Genomic DNA, 20,127 nt, shown 5'->3' on the forward strand with positions numbered 1-20,127 from the left:
TGTACAGTACATGAATGCTGCTAACAGCTACATATCTTATAATATTTATCAAGCTGATATTATTTCTGATTTCTTTACATTTTTTTCTTTTCTAACAGTTTTATTCTTTGTGATTTTACATTATTGTTTGTTTCTATTTGGTTATTTATTATTATTACTTCTGGTGATTTCACAGCCATTACAAAATACCAATACCCTTTTGAATGCTTGGATTTTATCATGATTTACTGTATCTTCATTAAATGTTCTGGTTAAATGTAGATGTTCATGTATTATAAATTAGTATTATACAGTAATTATGATTTTAAAAAAAAAAATTAGTCAGAGAAAAAATTTGAATAATTTCTATATAAAATATTTAATCATAATACTCTTATTTACAACCTAGGACGAAGAAAAGGTATTGTTTGGCATTTAGTTTTTTCTGCCTGTGCCTGTCGCTCTTTTCTGGCTCCTTCCGAGCTCACACAATTAAAAATCCCCAAAGATAGACTCACAATAACAGGGTACTCTGAACACCAGCTGCTTTTGTTCAATGCTTTGTGCTGTTGGACACGTGGGCTACAGGATGAAGCACGAACTGATTGCTGCCAAATCACATGCTGTGTTCTTCCTCGCAGAAAACTCCTCAGGCCTATAATTATGTTGTTAAAAAGAAGTATTTCTTTTTTAAATGTCGATGCATTCATTTTTTTCAACAGGTGTAACATATATTGCGTCATTCGTGGGCTAATATTCTCCACAGGATTCAGAGTGATGTGTAATTATATATATATATATATATATATATATATATATATGAATCAACTCTGTATTTCATAAAATGACTTTTTTCTGCTTTCATTTGTGTTTCATTTTCTTTTCCTGCTTTCCCTCTCTTCTCTTCCATTAACGCGATGCTGCAACTATCATTGTGACACCCAAAGAGGTGCCACGGAATGACACATGTCCAGAGTTGCCAGAGATCGTCAATGGGTGGAAGAGCACATCTCACCCTGATCTGATCCACGGGACTGTCGTCACCTACCAGTGCTACCCGGGGTATGAACTGGTCGGCTCCGAGATCCTCATGTGCCAGTGGGATCTCTCATGGAGTGGAGATGTGCCGAAATGTCAAGAAGGTAAGATGGAGTGCACACGGTGTAACGTGCCATGCATCACTTTCCAAGAAGGGAAATTATCAGTAAAACAGACAAGTCTGAAAAACGTGCTGCTGAGTATTAGACAAATCACTTAAGTAACGATAGTTATGTTATCGTTTAAAGCAGACTTGGGGAAGAATACAAAAAATAATGAATAACGTACAAAATCGCTCCAAAAACACACAAAATGACAGAAAAAAGCAAAAATAGACCAATTTGCTCGAAGAATAAACAAGACTACTTCAAGACTACTTGAAAAATACACAAAATGACACAAATACTCATTAATGACTCCAAAAACACGAACTGACAATAAAAACAACAAAAATGCACAAACCTACTTCTAAAACACACAAAACAACAGAAAAAAAACACAACATTGAGAGGGAAAAATTGCATCAAGATTATATCTGTCATAACTGTTTTCACTTGTTCAATCGGTTTGTTTTATTTTATTTTATTTTATTTTATTTTATTTTATTTTATATTATTTTATTTCATTTTATTTCATTTTATATCTTTTTATTTATTTATTTTTTATTTTATTTTATTTATTTATTTATTTTTTTTATTTTATTTTATTTATTTTTTTGTTGTTGTTCTCGTTATATATAAGACTACATTTCTAATTATACCCTTTATTGTTTCTATATATAAAAAAGGGAGATTACAATCAGGAGCAATCACTTACACATTGGTAACATTTTAAGTGTTTTATTTGTTTGCCATAATTGTTAACCTCCAGTTTTTCAATATTAATACATACAACAGTACTATGCATACAAATGTTTGTAATTTTGGAACATTGTACTGCTCCTAATGTAAATATTCTGTGCAAAATCAATAAAAATACAGAATGTTAAAAAAAAAAAGAAAAAAAAGGATTAGACAAATGTATTAAAATGACTCTGAACGTACAAACAAAATGACAAACAAAAACACACAAAATTATAAAAAAAAAAAATATATACAGTATATATAAACGGGGGAAAAAAGAAAAACCTTCGTTGTGTCTTGTATTATTGCTCGGAAAAGTCATTATTCTGAATACTGATATGACTGTTGATAATGTGGTCCACGGATCACATTTTCGTGGCCCCCACTGTGATAAAAGTTGCTTTCAACAATAGTAATTTGATAATGACATAATGGAACTGTCTTTTCTTTATCTTTTGTGTTGGTTGTGTCAGTCTTAAGCTGTCGAGACCCTGGAAACGTGGAGCACAGTCGTAAAGTGATTGGAGGAAAGCGCTTCACTGTTGGATCCACGGTGCAGTTTATCTGTAATAAAGGCTATGTCCTGTCAGGCTCCAGCCTCCTCACCTGTTACAACCGTGATTCAGCCGCTCCCAAGTGGAGCGAGAGGTTACCCAAGTGTGTCCGTAAGTCAGAAATACTCACACAATGTATGAAAGAAAACATATCTCAGTTGTACGGATCATAGGGACATGTTTCTGCCCAAATGTGCAGTGACAATCTGCCCCCACCCAGGGGTAAAAGTAATGGATTACAAGTACTCACGGTACTGTAATTGAGTTGCTTTTATGGGTACTTGTACTTTTTTTTGAGTATGTTTCTAAATCAATAATTGGTAATACTTTACTTGAAGTATTATACATGAGGCTGGCATTAAGCTGACATGACATGACGCCTGTTATTAGCATTAATAAGGTGTCATCAAGGCTGTCATTAAGTGTTGTTTGTTTCCCTAACTCTTTGTTACCCTAACCCCTAATCCTACTTAAACCCACTAGATCCCACCACCTAACCTCAAAAATGCCAACATAGCTCCAAAGTTGTCATAATTTAGTGAACGACACTTAAAGGTGCAGTAGGTAACTTGGAGGAGAGAGAGGACTTAGCATTAAATTTGAACAAATACAATTTTCAGATCCCTCCCCCTCCCTCTCAGTTGCTCTCCTGCCCTGCCTCCAAAGTCCCTCCCCCCAGAGGAGGCTGGTGTGAATATTGCGAAATGGCCAGTAACCTACAGAACAAAACCGATAGATGCGTTCACGCCGAACGAAGTGACTAGATTACATTCAATTCAATGTAAATGACACAACCTCAAGGTTTCTCCCCTCAAGCGACGTGACTTGTGTGATTTGAGTGACGAGGTCACGCTTGACCTAGTCGCTCAAAGTTGAAAAATTTCAAACGACAATTTTCCTGTCCTTCGCTGTCTGTACAGCCGAGGCAGAAGCTCCTCCCTCCCACTACAGTGACACGGCTTCCAGCCGAGGGCTGTACTACACTTCCTCAACATACCAGGGCAAAATTAAAGTGGTTAACTCTCTGAATAAGTCTACATTCTGAGTGAAGTCATCCTTTAGTAACTCCGTTATGATTGACTGCAGTCGCTACGGTTGCATTCGGTGTGAAGCTGTTGTGCTAACGGTAGCTGAAGAGGAATGGGGCGGAAGCTGTAATCGACAGCTGTTACAGTCCATCAAACACAATCCTGGCTCTGATTGGTTTCTTCTTGCTCAGTTGCGGTATATTCTGGCACTTTGCAGTAGGAGCAGTAGGCGAGACTTAATGAGCCTGTTTTTTTTGGGTTTTTTTACAGAATACTAGTTACATGTAATGCCGTCTTTACATAGTGACCGTTTTAGCAAATATGACAAAAAGTCACTTTTATAAGAGTTACCTATTGCAACTTTAATGGCATCCTTCATGGCACCATACTCATGCTAATGACAGCGTAATGTCAGCCTTATATATAAAACTTCAAGTAAATTGTTACCCAGTGATTACTTGTACTTAAGTACATTTTGAAAGAAGTAATTTGTTACATTTCTACACCCAACCGTTACTGAATCAATTATAATTTTTTGTTTTAACATTATCAACGGACATTGTAAAACTACAAAAAAAAATGAAATGACCAGACAACAATCAAATGCATCACATCATAGCCAACTAACCAGATTAAACGTAATGCATGGCACCAAAAGAGCATTGAATGCCAGTTATTATCCCCCGCCACAAAGTGGAATGGGGATACAGGTTTGAGCTCCGTCCGTCCATTCGTCCGTCCGAGTTAAAGGGCACAGCTTTTCCTAGAAACCATTTAAGACAGGATAACCAAATTCGATGTGTGGCTTCAGGGTATTAATACCTTGATGGAGTTTGAAAATGAGAAGCGTGCAAATTATTTTTTCCGGAAGTTATTGCCCTTGTTCCATTTTTTTTTTTACTCTGACAGCTTTTCTCAGACACCGTTTAAGATAAGATGACCAAATTCGGCGTGTGGCTTCAGGATATTAAGACCTTAATGGAGTTTGAAAATAAGAAGTGCGCAATTATTTTTTCTTATTGCCCTTGTTCTGTTTTTCTTTACTATGTTCGAGGTGTCTTCAAAAGGGACAGCTTTTCTTAGAAACTGTTCTTAGATTTAGGACATTTAGGAAAAGGTTGTGAGTTATCATGAGAACCAATCTGGCCAGGGATGTTGATGTCTTACTGTTTTTTTAGTTATAGAGTTAATGCATTTAGCTGTACTTAGAGCCTAATATTTTTTTCATTTTTAATTAAACTTATTGGTGTTATTATATTTTTTAAAAAATTGTACATTTTCACAAACCTTTTATTCTATACAGATGCCTTTGTGGAAAATAATTTAAGTTCCAGTTGTGGAAGATATTGACTGTACTAAGATATATGAGTTACTCGTACTTGAGTACAATTTCAATCAAGTAACAGTACTTGAGTAGGATATATCAGTACTCTTTACACCTCTGCCTCTACATATTTTTTTCCCTCTAGCTGAAAGGTACGAGCCCTGCAGAAATCCTGGTGCTGCTTCCACCAGTGTGCAGAGCTCAGAGAAGGCCTTCTACCAGGCTGGAGAGACCATCACCTTCTCCTGCCATGCCGGCTACGAGCTACAGGGCGGAGCCACCATCTACTGCGTCCCTGGACACCCATCACAGTGGAACAGCACCCCTCCTGCCTGCAGAAGTAAATCACTCTCCCACTGTGTGGCAAAGTGAATTTTTCACACATTTCGGGTCACCTGGAATTGACGTGCATAAGCGTATTGCATTCACTTGAAGAAAATAAAATATCCAGTTTTCCTGAATAATTATTTGTTTTGTTTTTCAATGCTATTTTTTTACTGTTCATTGTGCTAATTTCCCCCCTGTTTTTGAGAGTATTTTTTTGGTTGTTTTTCGGCCAAATTTTTTTCACCAGTATTTCGGAAAATTATTTTTCTGAGCTTAGAGGTTCATTTGAAACAACAGATGCATTTATTTCTTTATTAAGCAAACATGGCAGGCTTGTTTCATTTGATAAAAATGTATTTTCAACTTGGTTTAAGACAAAAGATAGTTCTATCTTTGACCCATTTTGATGGCATTACAATTAGTCTATCGACTCTACGTGGCCACCTGATGGGATTTCATGGTTGTTCAGAAGGAACAACCGGTAGAGATTTGAAATGTGCAGCGAGGAGTTGTCATAGGATTGATGTTCTTGCGGGATTTCCAAGTATCTCGATAATTCAGAAAATAAATTAGCACGAAAAACAGAAAAAAATGTCTCATAAAAACAAGAGCATATAACTCAGAAAAACACAAAAGAAATTAGTCCGAAAAACAGAAAAAAAAAATAGTCCAAAAAACAAACCAAATGAATAAATAATTCAGAAAAAGTATTTTTTTAATCTTTTTTTTAAGAACACTTCTGTGCAAAATATCTTGTTGACTTTTGTGTATGATTATATTTTTGTAGGCTCTTCAAAGCAGTTTGTAAATGAAAGAAAGATTGATGGTAAGTCACTTTTTTAAAGCTGTTTATTTGTACTTATATTAAATAAAATGCTTTATTTTACTAATGACATGTGCTTTCCCCTCAGAGGTTAACATGAATTACGACATGGAAGGAACCAATATTGCACTTGCAATTTTTGTCCCTACTGCTGTTATCTTGGTGGCTTTCCTTAGTATTTACATCTATTTTGCAAAGTAAGTTCTAAACTGGTTTTTACAGTTTAGTTGTTTTTTTTTTTTTTTATCGAACCATGTATTGATTGTCTATGCCTTCACTCAGACTCCAAGGGAAGTCCATCAGAATGCCAACGTCCTCCCCACCGTATGACAACATGACAGAAGAATCAGCTTTTGATAATCCCATATATGAAAGTGGAGTGAGTACAGATGTGCTGAGCATGCAAGACGTGGATTCTCACAACACCAGTGTGCTGTCCTGATCCATCTCCATCCTGTCATCATCTCCTCCCCACCAGCAGAGGGCGACCTTCATCTTAATGTTCATCACATTGACAGCAGACCTTCCCATTTTGACTTATTTACATGATCTCCACTATCCATTTGTCTTTAAAAATGATATGTAATCATGACATTATGTCCATTGTGTAATCTTTATTCCACCGTCATCCATGTTATAGAATGCTTTTCTGCTGTATTAAATGGAATATGACATGTGAAATATTGCAGCACTTTGTTTGAAAACACCCAGTGTGTCCTGTGTTTTTTTTAAACTCCTCCCTTGTTTCTCTGCTCCTCCAGCACTGGCAAACTCGCTCTAGATACTAATCCCTGCCAGTGTTTCCACTTTGACTAAAGATGCAGAACGGCACTGAGGTGAGATCTGACATCCACTCCCTCTGTTTATCCATTCATTCATTTGAATGCTATTTGTCATTTTTACGTCTTATCACACACTTCCTTTAAAGGCGCAAAATCAAATCATGCACGGATTTGAGCAGAGCCAATCATATCTGATTAAAAAAGTATTGTGTGAGCATGTTTTTCATTTGTCCTTTGCATCATCGTTTGACTCACTTTGTGTGTACATGTGTTCAGAAATCATTGCGTAACAGTAAAAAAGCCAAACAACATAGACAAATAGCTGAGGTAATAATAGGTATATAGGAAGTCAGTGACATAAGTGATTTTTTTTGGATTAAGCTGCAATTACATTAACACTTTATTTACTTTATGAAGGGAAATGTATGGGCAATGGTGGCCTAAAGCTTAAGGAAGCAGGGTCATTGGTTTAAATCCACTGAGCAAGTCCCTTAACCTTGTTCTCTCAAAAAAGAGATTCTTGAACTCAAAATAGAATATTTGCTAGTTAAAGTGACGTTAAAAATGGATTTTAAAAAGTGACCTTTTCTTAAAAATAAAAATGTCTTCCTCAAATCTCATGCTCAAGGTTCAGTAAGGCCACGCCCCCCAGTTTGGGAACCACTGCTCTAAAATAACAGGTCACGTATACATTATCACAAAAAAAAAAAAAAAATAACACGCCGTTATTTAGTTTTAGTCACTACGTATTTTGTTGAAGGATTATTTTCAAATTAAAGTATAACATCAAAACTGCTGAAATGCAGTTTAAAAAAAAAAAAAAGTTTTGTTTGGGGAAATAAACACTCAAAACTTAAAACAATTTCTTAAAAAGTTAATTTTGAGCACGGGTAAGGCCTTAAGAAAAACAAACATTGAATGATATTGCATGTCTTTTGTTGTTTTTTTGTAAACATCCTTAGTTTGTGTGTAGTAAAATGCTTCTGGACTGAATATTAATTTAATAATATCCAAATGTGTTCCATATTTTCCCATTCTTTTTCTCCTTCATAATTTTGTTGCTTTAACAATGCTTTGTTCATTGATTTTTTTCTTTTTTTGGTCTTCACAGGAAAAATGAAAAAGAAAAAAAAAATGAAAAGTGTGAATTTAAAGACCTTAAAGCAGGATTTGCTCAAGCTTTGCCTTTTTGGGACCCTCTCTGCACTGCTGACCCTTTTTTTTCTCCTCCAACACTTTTCTTCCTATATCACTGTAAATATGTTTATGTTCTTTCCTCTCTCCCCTTACAGTAAAATCTGTGAATTTGTGAAACACCATGGTAATATTTTTATAAAGTAAAGCGTTGACAACCGTTGGTGATTGTATGTTTTTCAGTCCTTTTTGATGCCCTGAGCTAATAGCAAGCACGGTTATGAGGTTAAAACAAACATTGTGATTGTGGGACTTGTTGGATACAAGATTCTTTTGCATCCTTTCTTTTTTTTTTTTTTTTTTTTGTTATTCACTTTGTGTTATGATGTTTTAAACTTTGTCTGCTAATTGTAAATAAACTGCCCGCCCAAATATGAGTGCCTCACAACTGACTATAACCTGGAACTCCGTGTGTGGTAATGTTTGTCAAACCTTCATGAATCATTTTGTATTTATTGGACCAGCATAGCACTTCATGTTAGCGTACGTTCAGTATTTCCCATCGAGCACTTTCAATAATCAAATAATGGCAGATGTTTTGGTGTGTGACGTCATCTGCAAACAGCCTCAGAGGACCTCTCAGATACACTGTATGTTTTCATATGCCACTCGTTGGCTTTACATTAGCACTGTTTTCAATGTCACATTGTAAAGTCTGCTTTGAACAATAAGTAGTGACTAAGATTCCTTTTGTGTATATAATCTACATTTGTGGTTGCACCTCGACATGATCCCATTTTGGGAACGCCCATTGAAATTCAGTGAAAGTAACACTTTGATTTAAGGTATAAACAAAGTCAGGTTGTTTGATGAAAATGCCAGACTGATCCTGCAATATGCGAAATAAAACATCACATACCATCTGGGAGATGATTCACAGTTGTGTTTCGGTGCAGCTGCTTGTGTTCAAGACTTTTTTCTCCTTTGTGCATATTCTTTATACTCTAACACATTTTTCTTTCAGCATCACAGCAGCTATGAGCACTCATGGGAAAACCAAATAAACTTCAAATATAAATATATATATATATATACATAATCTTCTATTACAAAAATAAACAGCTCTACAGAGAATTTTCCCAGATTTTGCTTTTTACTTTCACTTTTTACCAGTGATGGACTTACTTACATCTCAATTTCACTCCACTACATTTGAAAGACGAATATTGTACTTTTTTTTTTTTACTCCATTACATTATTTTAGATGTCCAAATCTTACATGAACTAAGGGTACTTGCCTTATAACAAAAAGAAAATGGGGCAAAAAATGGTTAGGACACACTGGTTTAGACAATTGCTTTGGCAGAGATTGACCATGAGAACGATGAAGATACTCAACCTGAGCATCCATGACCGTGTTTTAAGTTTTTGAACGTGGGCTTCCAGGTCCTGTCCATCCAGTCTAAACAGCGAACAATCAAACAAACATGAAAATAAACGTTTTGAAATCACCAAATAAGTCCAAAATGACGCATGCACACACTCGGGCTATGTGCAAGCTGTTAATGAAGTTTCAGGTCGAACAGACACCGCGTCGGGGAGAAATTCACTCCACAAACACACACACACGCAGAACTTCCTTGCTTTTATAGAGAGAGATTTCAGTACTTTCACTTTAACGATTATTTGACTGAGCCGCTTTTACTTGTATTGGAGTAGTTTTTGACAGAGTATATGTACCTAAAGGTTCGTACTTTTTCCACCTTTGCTTATTACTAATGAAGCCTAATTAATGCTCATTAGAGTATAGTATCTTTATTGATCCCGCAGTGTGGAAATCAACGATTAACATTGATAAGGTTTAAAACGTTTTATAAAAAAGCTTAATTTGTATAGTTATTATAAGTTATGGAGGTGTCCTCAATGATATATTTCTATTACATTAAATATTACTTGAGGGACATTAAACAGATGCACATTACTGTAGTTATCCACCAGAGGGCGACATGGAGGCGAAGTCAAGATCAGCTGACGGGTGCAATTTTCATTTTTCATTTGTTTTTATTGAGATTTATTAATGTATATGATAATGTAGGATGCTACCTTTCTCTCACGCTTGTTGTGGGGTTTTTATTTTACTAAAAGGCAATGTACAGTATAAGTTAATACATGATCTACTGAAAAGTTTTCGATTTAGGTACGGCTGCACTGAAAATGATCAAAACAATGAACATGATATGAAATACAGATGCATATTAGGCTTTTTATCTAGAAAATGAACTGGGCTAACACTTCCCAGAAGACCATTATTTATTTTGTCATCTTGATTTACACAAAACTTAAGAATTTACTTGACTAAAGCGTCTAGCTGTTATATGTGTAACTAACAAAAAACAAAAACAACAGTTTTGTTCCATGTTTGTGGAAGGAGTTTGATAGATTCAGACTCCAAAACCATCACATCTGGCCAGATTAAGTCAAATTTGCAAACTAATAATTGCGAACAGATTATTAACATTTGTACAGAAATAAGCAGTTTTAAGATCTTCTCCCTGTTAGCAGCAGGATTAGACATGATTAATGTAGGCAAAAAAATAAATGATTACACTTTATTAAATTCACAAAATCTAAATTAGAAGTTGATTAAACAATTTTCAAAATAAAAATCTTGAGAAAACAAACATTTGTCAGATGGATTATTACTTATAGATTGTTGCTATAAATTACAGTAGTTTCTAAATATAACAACAACAAAAAAACAATCACATTGGCACTTAGTATTGTAGGAAATTTAATTAATTCATTCATTGTCTGACCCGCTTGATCCTGTTCAGGTTTGCCACTATAGTTGCCATTTGATGTGATTTGATTTGATTTATTAATCTATTCATTTCGATCATGTAAATGGCAATTTAAAAACAGTTTAAAATAAAATAAAATAAATTAACAACAAAACAGTTTCATGCATCTTCCAATTCTTATGCATCTCAGTTTACATGAACAAAAAGGAGTAGGAAAAAAATATAAACTTATCTAATCCTTTATTTTTTTTCTAGATTTCCTAACTAAAACGTTAACAAAGTCTTGATTTACTTACAAGCTGAAAACTATTATGTGAATAAACAATCAATGCAATATAATACTGACAGAAATCAAGCGACATTAACCTCCTTTTCAAAACATCTGATCTGTAATCTAACATCTTTTTAGTCAATAATCAAATTATAGTTAATATTTCAATGTTGAATATTCAAAAGTAAAAATAAATGTTCATTGTGTATACTTTTGATATATTCACCCTGACTGCAATTGCAATTTACATGCAGGTTAATAGCAAATAGGATGGATTCAAATTAGTGTTTAAATCTATTCAATAGAATAATTAGCATTTCTGTAGCCAAAATGCCAAACTGATAAAACAAATGTTCATTTTCTGTGTTTATGGGGATGTGTGCGTCAGTGGGTCATTTTGGTGGCAGATACTCATGTTTCCTGCAAAGCTTTTCACTATTTATTTATGGATTTCATTGAGAAGATGTATTTCTCCATGAAGCCAGTAGATGGTAATATAGCTCTAATATAGAGAAGGGCCAACTTTGTATCCCACACATGATCATTTACTGTAATACTCTCACATTGCATCAGTGGTGGCTGCAGCTTATTCACAATCAAAATCAAATGTCCCGCTTACAATCCAACAGAGACCAAGACATGGCAATTAACCCTCTAATACAGCCCACCATTAGACCTGTGTGTGTGTGTGTGTGTGTGTGTCTCCAGGGCAGACTGTACACTCCCCACTGGGCTCAGGGATCCCTATTAACCAAAAGATAGTTTAATGTAATGATCCATTGAAGGAGTTGGAGGTAAAATGAGCAGCACTCTGCTGATATACTCAGCTTCATTTTTCAGAGTTAAGAATAGATAATAAGAATGAGAATAAGAATAAAGCACAAGCTATAACTCAACTTTCACCTAAGGTCATTTTAAGTTTATCAAAACAGATCATGTTTGAATTACACCGTATTTGTGTAATTCAGTGTTTTTCAACCTTGGGGTCATGACCCCATGTGGGGTCGCCTGGAGTAGAAATTAATAAAAATTAATTACAGAATTATGTATATATATATCGATGGTCAACTGATGTAACATTTTAAGCTTTTTTTTAAAATGGGTACAAAAATCTTTGTATGACATTGCGCATGACAATTCCAGCATGGGTACATCTCAGTACGTAGCAGTACTGATATTGTAAAATAATCTCAGTAAACTCAGACCGTGACACCGTGTCCGGGCCAATAGCAAAACCCTATTTTTTTAATTGTTTTTATTTTTCAAATTAAAACACAACATACAATGTTAAACAACTTTATACTTTCGTTTTGTCAAATATGAAAGTATGAAGAAAAGAAAAGAAGAAAAGTAAAATGAAAATGAAGTAAATTAATAAGTAAATTGAGTATGAAAATATCTGAGCTGGCACATCTATAGTCACTTTGTGCACTAACCCTGGCTACTCTGTATTTGTAACACAGTGTAACAAACAAGGTTAAAAACAAATATAAAAATCGGGTTACGATTCTAAAACGGTTGGAGAACCACTGATTTAATTGGTTTATTTATTGTTATATTATATATTAAGGAATGGGATTTCTAAAACCTATCAGTTTAAAATGATAAAAATGTAATTTTAGATCAATTAAATATTAATGAATATTACAATTTTATAAAGATTATGTTTGCTTTTTTTTTTTGCTTTCCAGTTTGTGAGTGTATGTCCGGTCTCTGGGGATGAAACAGCTCACTGCCTTTGTTATTGCTAACTGCAGCCTGAGGAAAGCATTTTGTCCCAAACAAAGTGGGAACCCTGCATGTGCACGCCTCTGCTGATGCTCTCTGTGGCAAAGAGCCAAGTCCTCCATCCCAGTGTATACATATTGTCTCCGAAAGCTCTCTGCAAACAAAGAATTGTATGAATTAGATGCCATCTCCAACCTCCCTGCTCATAAATAGCAAACAATTTGATGGACCTTAACTAGAGATACTGTGTTTCTGTGATAGAAACTTGAATAAACTGTATGAGAGATGACGTAAGGAGGCAGAGGAATGATGTTTATTTCAATGAAGACAAAATAGGAGATGAGTGATGAGGGACTCTTCAGATTGGATCGTCTTGAAGGATGTATGCGTAAAATGAACATTTTGGAGGATATTGAACTATATGTTTTGCCAAATCAAAATTGAATGTAAGATTTTAGAATTTGCAGGGTTTTTAAATCTTATAATTTTACATAGATATAGATAGATAGATATGCCTCATTTCAAAAATGGAATGGGCTGAATCACTAACTGCTTGTCAGAGCCTATCCCCAAACAATATTTAGTTTTTTAAAGATTATTTGAACATAGACAGTGAACTCATTAAATGAAAGTGATCCTCACGATCATTCCAAACTTTAACATCATAAACAGAAATGCATCTTCTTTTTACATTTTTTCTAAATTAACTTTTTTCTAAAATATATAAACCCCTCTTAAATTATATTTTACTTCTCTTAGTTTAAAAACTGAAATAATACCCAAAGAAATGTTTTTATTTCTGACTCAGAATAAAATCTCCAACACTTTTAACCTTATTATATCCATAAGTTTTATTTTTATTTTTAAACAGTTTGTTTTAGGTGCAAGGTCCACTTTATGTATTATTCTTAATGCTCTCTTTTGTAATTTGATTAATGGATCTACATATGTTTTACATGTTTCTGAGCAATGATGAATTCAGACAATCTTTTTTTAATATGCTTTTTGTTCGTTTTGTTTAAATTCAAACTGAGAGTTTCGAGTAGCACAATTTTACCAATGATTATTAATGTTTTAAGTTGCCTCTAAAAGATTTTTAGTGTAGAAAGTGAATTTTCTATTAAGTTCAAAAGTGCATTTTATCCTGATAATGATCGATTGATTGTTTATTCCGAGTTTGATGTACATTACATGTACACGACTCTTTTCAAATTAACATACTTGAAAAGGAGTGGGAGTAAGTAAACTTACTGTATAAGTTCCCATCCCTGTAATTGTCATAATTCATAGCAGTGGTTGCTTCCTTTCACAAAACAGTTAACATAACAGATAAACAGTTAACATGCAAGAAACATACATATGCATAGACACATAATTATACTGTATATACACATATAAATATACAAAAATATGTTACCAACAATGGTAAGTAACAATCTATTGTCAAGCTCTTATATGTAACAATTTTATTTTTATTTTATATATATATATACTGTACATAGTAGATGTTCATCACTATTTTTTTTTTTTTTTTTGTGTAGAGATAAGGCTTGAAGTGTATTGTGTATATATATATATATATATATATATATATATATATATATATATATATATATATATATATATATTTTTATTTTTTTTCCAAGTGGCAAATGCATGCACAGCTCTCAGTGTGTGTGTAAGTGTGTGTTTATACGTGTGTGTGTGTGGGCAATGAAATCCCATCAATGTGTGTGAGCAGGAGCAAGATAGAGGCGATGTTTTCCTTCCACGATGCTGGGCAGGTTTGAGATTGAGGCGTCTGAACAGAGAAGGGACAAAAGCAAGCGAGTAAGAGGGCGAAGGGGAGTGGATGAGCTGGTGAGATGATAATGCAGCATGACACCTCTGAAATGAATCCCCGGTTACCATGGTGAAGAAACAGGATGGGACAGTCTCTGAGGAGCCTCAAATAAAGCCTGCTGTAAATGATGTTTGATTAGTATTTAGATCATGTTCCTGCTCGCCATGCAGAAGCATTTTGTCAGCTGTTTGTGCACCATGTAGCTGCAGGGCTTTGCCGGAACATTCAGTGGTAAAGAAATATTTAATAGATGAACTCTACTGCTGTTTTTCAAAAAAAATATCAGTTTTTAAAATAAATGCATAGCTTTTCATTTTTTTTTTTCACCAAAGGTCATACATACTCAAAATGAGCATCTGAAATATACTTTTTTTTAAAATTCTAAATATATACATGATGATATTCATGCTATAAATGCCCTGTTTTGTATTGTTTTTCTGCCCTAAGCATAATAAGTACATTTTATCCAGTGGTCATCTGGGCATTTTCATATGTAAATGCAAATTTGTTGAAGGGAAAACATGCTCATCTAATACTGGGATTTGACTATTTACATATTTATACAGCAAGTCACACCACCCAAGATATAATGCTGTTATTTAAATACACAATATGTAGAAGGTCGGTGCAGACTCATGTAAAAATAAAGCCCAGAAAATGTCACATCTGCTTGGCTCTTAATAACAATATTCTATCACGACTGAAAGAGTGAATAGTATAAATGTCACAGGGTGTAAACAGTAAATGAGGTGGATTCTGAGTGAGAAATTTAGAGCGGAGGATATATACCAGTGTGCTGTATAGCTCCATGTGCAGACAGTGAGGTTCTTTTCACTGCTTCCTTCCTTTCCACTTCTCCCCTTTTATTTTGTCAGCCGTACCAGCGATGGACTGCTTACTAAGCCAGAACTAATCACATCTGACTGCTATCTGTCTCCATCAATTACACACTAGGTGCCTCTTGTCCTCGTGCTACCATAGAGTGAAAAGGATTCCACAAAGTACCACAACAAACACTCACCGATCACAGGGAAAAAAACAGTTTAGACTTGAAAAATAAAACATTTGTTACATTTTGTTAATTTATTTGTTTGTTATTTTTTATTTATTTATTTTGCAAAAACAGATGGTCACTCAGTTGTCACAAAATGTGTAGATCAGTGTTTTTCAACCTTGGGGTCATGACCCCATATGGGGTTGCCCTGGAATTTAAATGGGGTTACCTGTAATTAGTAAATGATAAAAACAATCTCAATCTCAACTATAGTCTATACTTTCACTTCCTCAAATATATTTATAGTTAAAAAAAATATATACAGTATCTTTTAAATAAACAGTTCATTAAATGATGAAATAATAATATAAATGAAATGTTTGTAATTATTATTGTTTTTCAAATTAAAAACACCTGACACAATCTCAATTAACTATAATCTATACCTACACTTCCTCAAATATAAATCTAGTTTTCAAAAAAAAAAAATAGTGTACAATTAAATAATTACATAGTTAATTAAATAATAATACAAATAAAAATAATATTTTTGTAATAAAAAATATATATTATTTTTCAAATTACAAACATCTCAAACAACTGTATTCTATACTTTCACATCCTCAAATAATACTATAGTTAAAAAGAAAGATACAGTATACATATTTTTTCATTAAATAGTTTATTAAATAAATAAATAATAATATAAATAATATTTTTGTAATTTTTTTCATTATTATTCTTTTTCAAATTAAAAACTCCGCACACAATATTGATTAACTGTAAACTATACTTTCACTTTCTCAAATGTAAATCTAGTTAAATACATATTGTCACTACAGTGCTACTTGTAACACTACATCACAAACATGATTAAAAAAGTAATGGTAAAAAAAAAAATGTCTGAAATTTGTGACATCAAAATGGGGTCACGATCCAAAAAAGGTTGGGAACCACTGGTGTAAAACCATTAGGGGAAACACAATTGAAGTAAGTCAGGCAACAATGTTTCACAATAGATATGCCCCAATAGAAAAACCATTACTGTATCACAATTGATGACACCTGTAAATACTCTCACCGAGTAACTCACAGTTTGTTGGTAACGGATGCAGGACTCAATAGTCATTAATCTAAAAATACACCAGCAATGCTAAACCCTCTGATTCATGGATTCCACACAGTATTAGTGTGTAAAAGAAATGAACTAGTAGCTCCTTTCACTGTTTTCGGTCATCCTCCATGTGCCTTTTCTTGACATTCTTCATCTTCATCAGCATGTCTTCTACTTGTTCACTGTCAGGCCCAAGTTGTCCCCCTGCCTGGGTGAAGACTGACAGAGACAGATTGCTTTGCCACAGCTTAAAGGTGACTGCCTCACTTTGAGTTCCCTAAAGCGCCGGATCATTGGAATCCATCATGAGTGGGCAGCGGTGATGTCCATATAGACGGATCACGTGGAAGAGACAACAACAAATGGGCAAGACAATACAGGACACAGAGAGAGAGAGAGGGAGAGGGTTAAACCTGATGGAGAGAAATAAGAGAAGACATGGGATGAAAATGGAGTGGAGAGACTGGAGGCAGGATGGAAGCATCTCAGTGTGAGTGCACAGGTGAGGCAACTCAGTGGTGGGATAGAGAGAGAGAGGACTAGAGATGCAGGGAAGTGGTGAAGACTGTGGACACACAGGCGATGGATGAAGGGTAAGCCTGTGCAGGAGGGCATTTATCATTATTGGCTGGCGCCTCCATTCCTTGCTAAAGCTGACATCCCTCCCGTCTTTGACATAAATCATGATTTCTCTGTAATAGATCCTCTTTGGGGCATGTGGGGGGAAGAATGGACAGCTCATATTGATTGTAGCCTCTTGTCACTTCTCCAACATACAATGCAGCTGTGTGATCATTATCCAACATTACTGATTTGGATTTTTATGTTTTTGTGTTTAATCTTAGCTCAGTTTGGATGGAAAAGGTATAGGCTGTATTAGCAGTAAACAACAAAAAAACACATTTTGAAAACAAATTATGTAAAGCATTTGTGGAGTCAATGAAATCATTGATAGCACAAGAAAACTATAATAGATGCACATTTCTATTATGGATCTGAGACATTTAATTGCTCTCTTCCTCCTTTTCCCTCCAACAAATAGTGTGATTCCAGCTGGTCAGGAAACATCTGCTACTTTTTGATCGTATGTAATCCCTGTAACCAACGTAAACAAGGATATAAACTGTACCACTACACATCATCGACCCATGGTGCTTTGCAACAATTCATGATGGTGGATCACAGACTTTATATGAAGCCCATCTATAAAAGACAATGAAAACAATGATGGTGCATAATGAGATGTTTTTTTTTTTTTATTTATTTATTTTTTTATGTATTTATTATTATTATTTTTCTGATAATCACAGATCTTCTAATCAGTACATTTAGAAGGTTTAGGGCCAAACTTGTGAAAACAAATGCCGATATTGTCCAACACTAAATTTACGATATCTTCATGGAAATAACAGGTTTAGTCAGTGTTTTTCAACCTTGGGTGTCGGGACCCTATGTGGGGTTACCTGTATTGTCTAGTAATTGGTAAAAATAAATAAATAAAAAATACTGCTTAAAGTTATATTTTCTTTTTCAAATTAACACACCACACACAATAAATATCAAACAACCGTTTTCTATACTTAAAATTTCTCAAATATATTTGTAGTTCAAATAACATGCCGTATAAAAATATCTGAGCTGGTGCATCGTGTTACTTTGTCACTAATCCCTGCAACTCTGTAGTAACACACTTTAAAAAAACATGATCAAAAATTAATTCTAGGCAGAAAAAAATGTCTGGGGTCACCGGACATTTATAAAAATCCTCTTGTGAAAACAAATGCCGATATTGTCCAACACTAAATTTCTGATTTCCAATATTAACAGATACCTATATAAACATAGACACCCAACCCTTGCACCTAATTTTAGGTCACATGATATATATCAAAATGGAAACAACAGGTTAACCCTACTTTCTTTTATTGTTTGTATTTCACAATAAACATCGCCTATGTAAAAATAATAAAACTTACATAAATTTAAAAATGGAAAATGTGCCATATTTGTTTTAAACATGTTGTATCAAACAACAACACATATTGTTTTTTCAATATCGGTGTAAAAACTGATGTCAACCGATATTACATTTTATTGCAAATATCAGCTGATATTATCAGTAGGCCAATAGTATCGTCCATACATTATTTATTACTGCATTGAAAGAGTTAAGCTTCTTTTCTTCAATGCTTCACTGCAGATTATATTTAACTTTGATGCAATAAATGAGCAAACTAAAACTGTTCTGTTTTGTTTTTTTCCAAGGGTTTCAGGTTCATCCGATGTGTCTTTTTTTTTTATAGCTTTGATGAAGCTTATTAAATTCAAATCATTAATCTCGTCCATATTTCATCTGAGATCTTGTTTTAATGAAACATTAAACTTTAATGCATAATATGTTAACCAGGGTGCACCACCAGATACATTTTACAAGTGCCTTGATTAATTACTACGCTGCAAATGCTATTTCAAATTACACTATAATTAGTCTTTTTGTCTTTCAGTCATGCAGAATATATGAAGGAGGATGATTTTCCTTGTTCAAAAAACAACTTTTTAAAAATGAACAAAAATATTTATTTAAATGCATAAGTCACAAGAGATTTCTTTGTTCTTGTTTTGTGTATGTGTGTTTTTTTTTTACACATTCAAATGTGGCAAAAAGCAGGCGTCTCGTGCGTGATTACTCCACATCCTGTTAATAGAACATCCATAACGGCCCAACAGCTTAACAGAGGCTTGATTTGTGGATGCTCGCTCATCCTCAATGCCACTTTCACTTTGTGCACATGCAATTTGAAAGTCATTTGTAAAACAGCGAAGTAATAAAACCACGGCAATTTACCTTTCTAAGAAACAGTCGAGCCATGTTCATTAAAAGAAATGCATTAATTTGTAATGAATATATTATATTTGTTGGCTGGTAATGTAATGATATATATGCCCTTAGGTCACTTGAAGTCTTTTTGCGTAAAAGTAATGATCAACTAATTTAAGAGAAACTAAATATTGCTTTTTTTTTTCCCCTCTCTTTTAAATACCTTTTCTTTTCTTCTTTTTATACCATTTTAACTTTTAGTCTTAAAATTATTATAATAGGCAGCAACAGATATAGATTTTCATTTCATATCACACAGTGTCTTTACACTTCTTTCCTGCCTTGACAACCTTACAAGGACTTTGAAATTACACTTAAATATCTTCAAAACTGTTAAAAAATAGGCATGTTAGCCAGCTTTATTTCTATAGCACGTGTAAACAGCCAAAGCTTACCAAAGTGCTTTAGAATAAAATAAAATAGACAAAACAATATAACAGATAAGAGGTGAAAAACAGAAGAAAATATGTACACAACACACAATAAGCAACAATGGATAAAACCATAACATGGAAAAAAAATGCTTGGCAAAGAAAAAGTTCACTTTTGTCTCTATGAGGAATGTTTTACAGAAGACAATTGTTAGCAGAACAAAATGATCTTTAAGTGAAATATTCCCCCCAAAAAAACAACTTCTGCTGTTGATGACATTGTCGTTAAAAAAGAA

General features: G+C 34.0%; 1 protein-coding gene across 2 annotated transcripts in view; it reads left to right on the forward strand.

Moving 5' to 3' along the window:
- LOC114475961 (seizure protein 6-like) overlaps positions 1 to 8,770 on the forward strand; it is a 123,869-nt gene extending 115,099 nt beyond the window's left edge. The window contains exons 11-18 of one of the 2 annotated variants that reach the window (XM_028467187.1): positions 927 to 1,121; positions 2,333 to 2,524; positions 4,911 to 5,105; positions 5,880 to 5,918; positions 6,004 to 6,112; positions 6,198 to 6,294; positions 6,677 to 6,751; positions 7,809 to 8,770. In XM_028467187.1, the coding sequence (XP_028322988.1) occupies positions 927 to 1,121; positions 2,333 to 2,524; positions 4,911 to 5,105; positions 5,880 to 5,918; positions 6,004 to 6,112; positions 6,198 to 6,294; positions 6,677 to 6,703 (854 nt within the window). In that variant the 3' untranslated portion in view covers positions 6,704 to 6,751; positions 7,809 to 8,770. The other variant, XM_028467186.1, reaches the window with a different exon arrangement.
- The last annotated feature ends 11,357 nt before the right edge of the window (positions 8,771 to 20,127 follow it).

The sequence above is a fragment of the Gouania willdenowi genome, chromosome 14 (genome assembly GCF_900634775.1).
Source record: "Gouania willdenowi chromosome 14, fGouWil2.1, whole genome shotgun sequence".
NCBI classification, from domain to species: domain Eukaryota; kingdom Metazoa; phylum Chordata; class Actinopteri; order Blenniiformes; family Gobiesocidae; genus Gouania; species Gouania willdenowi.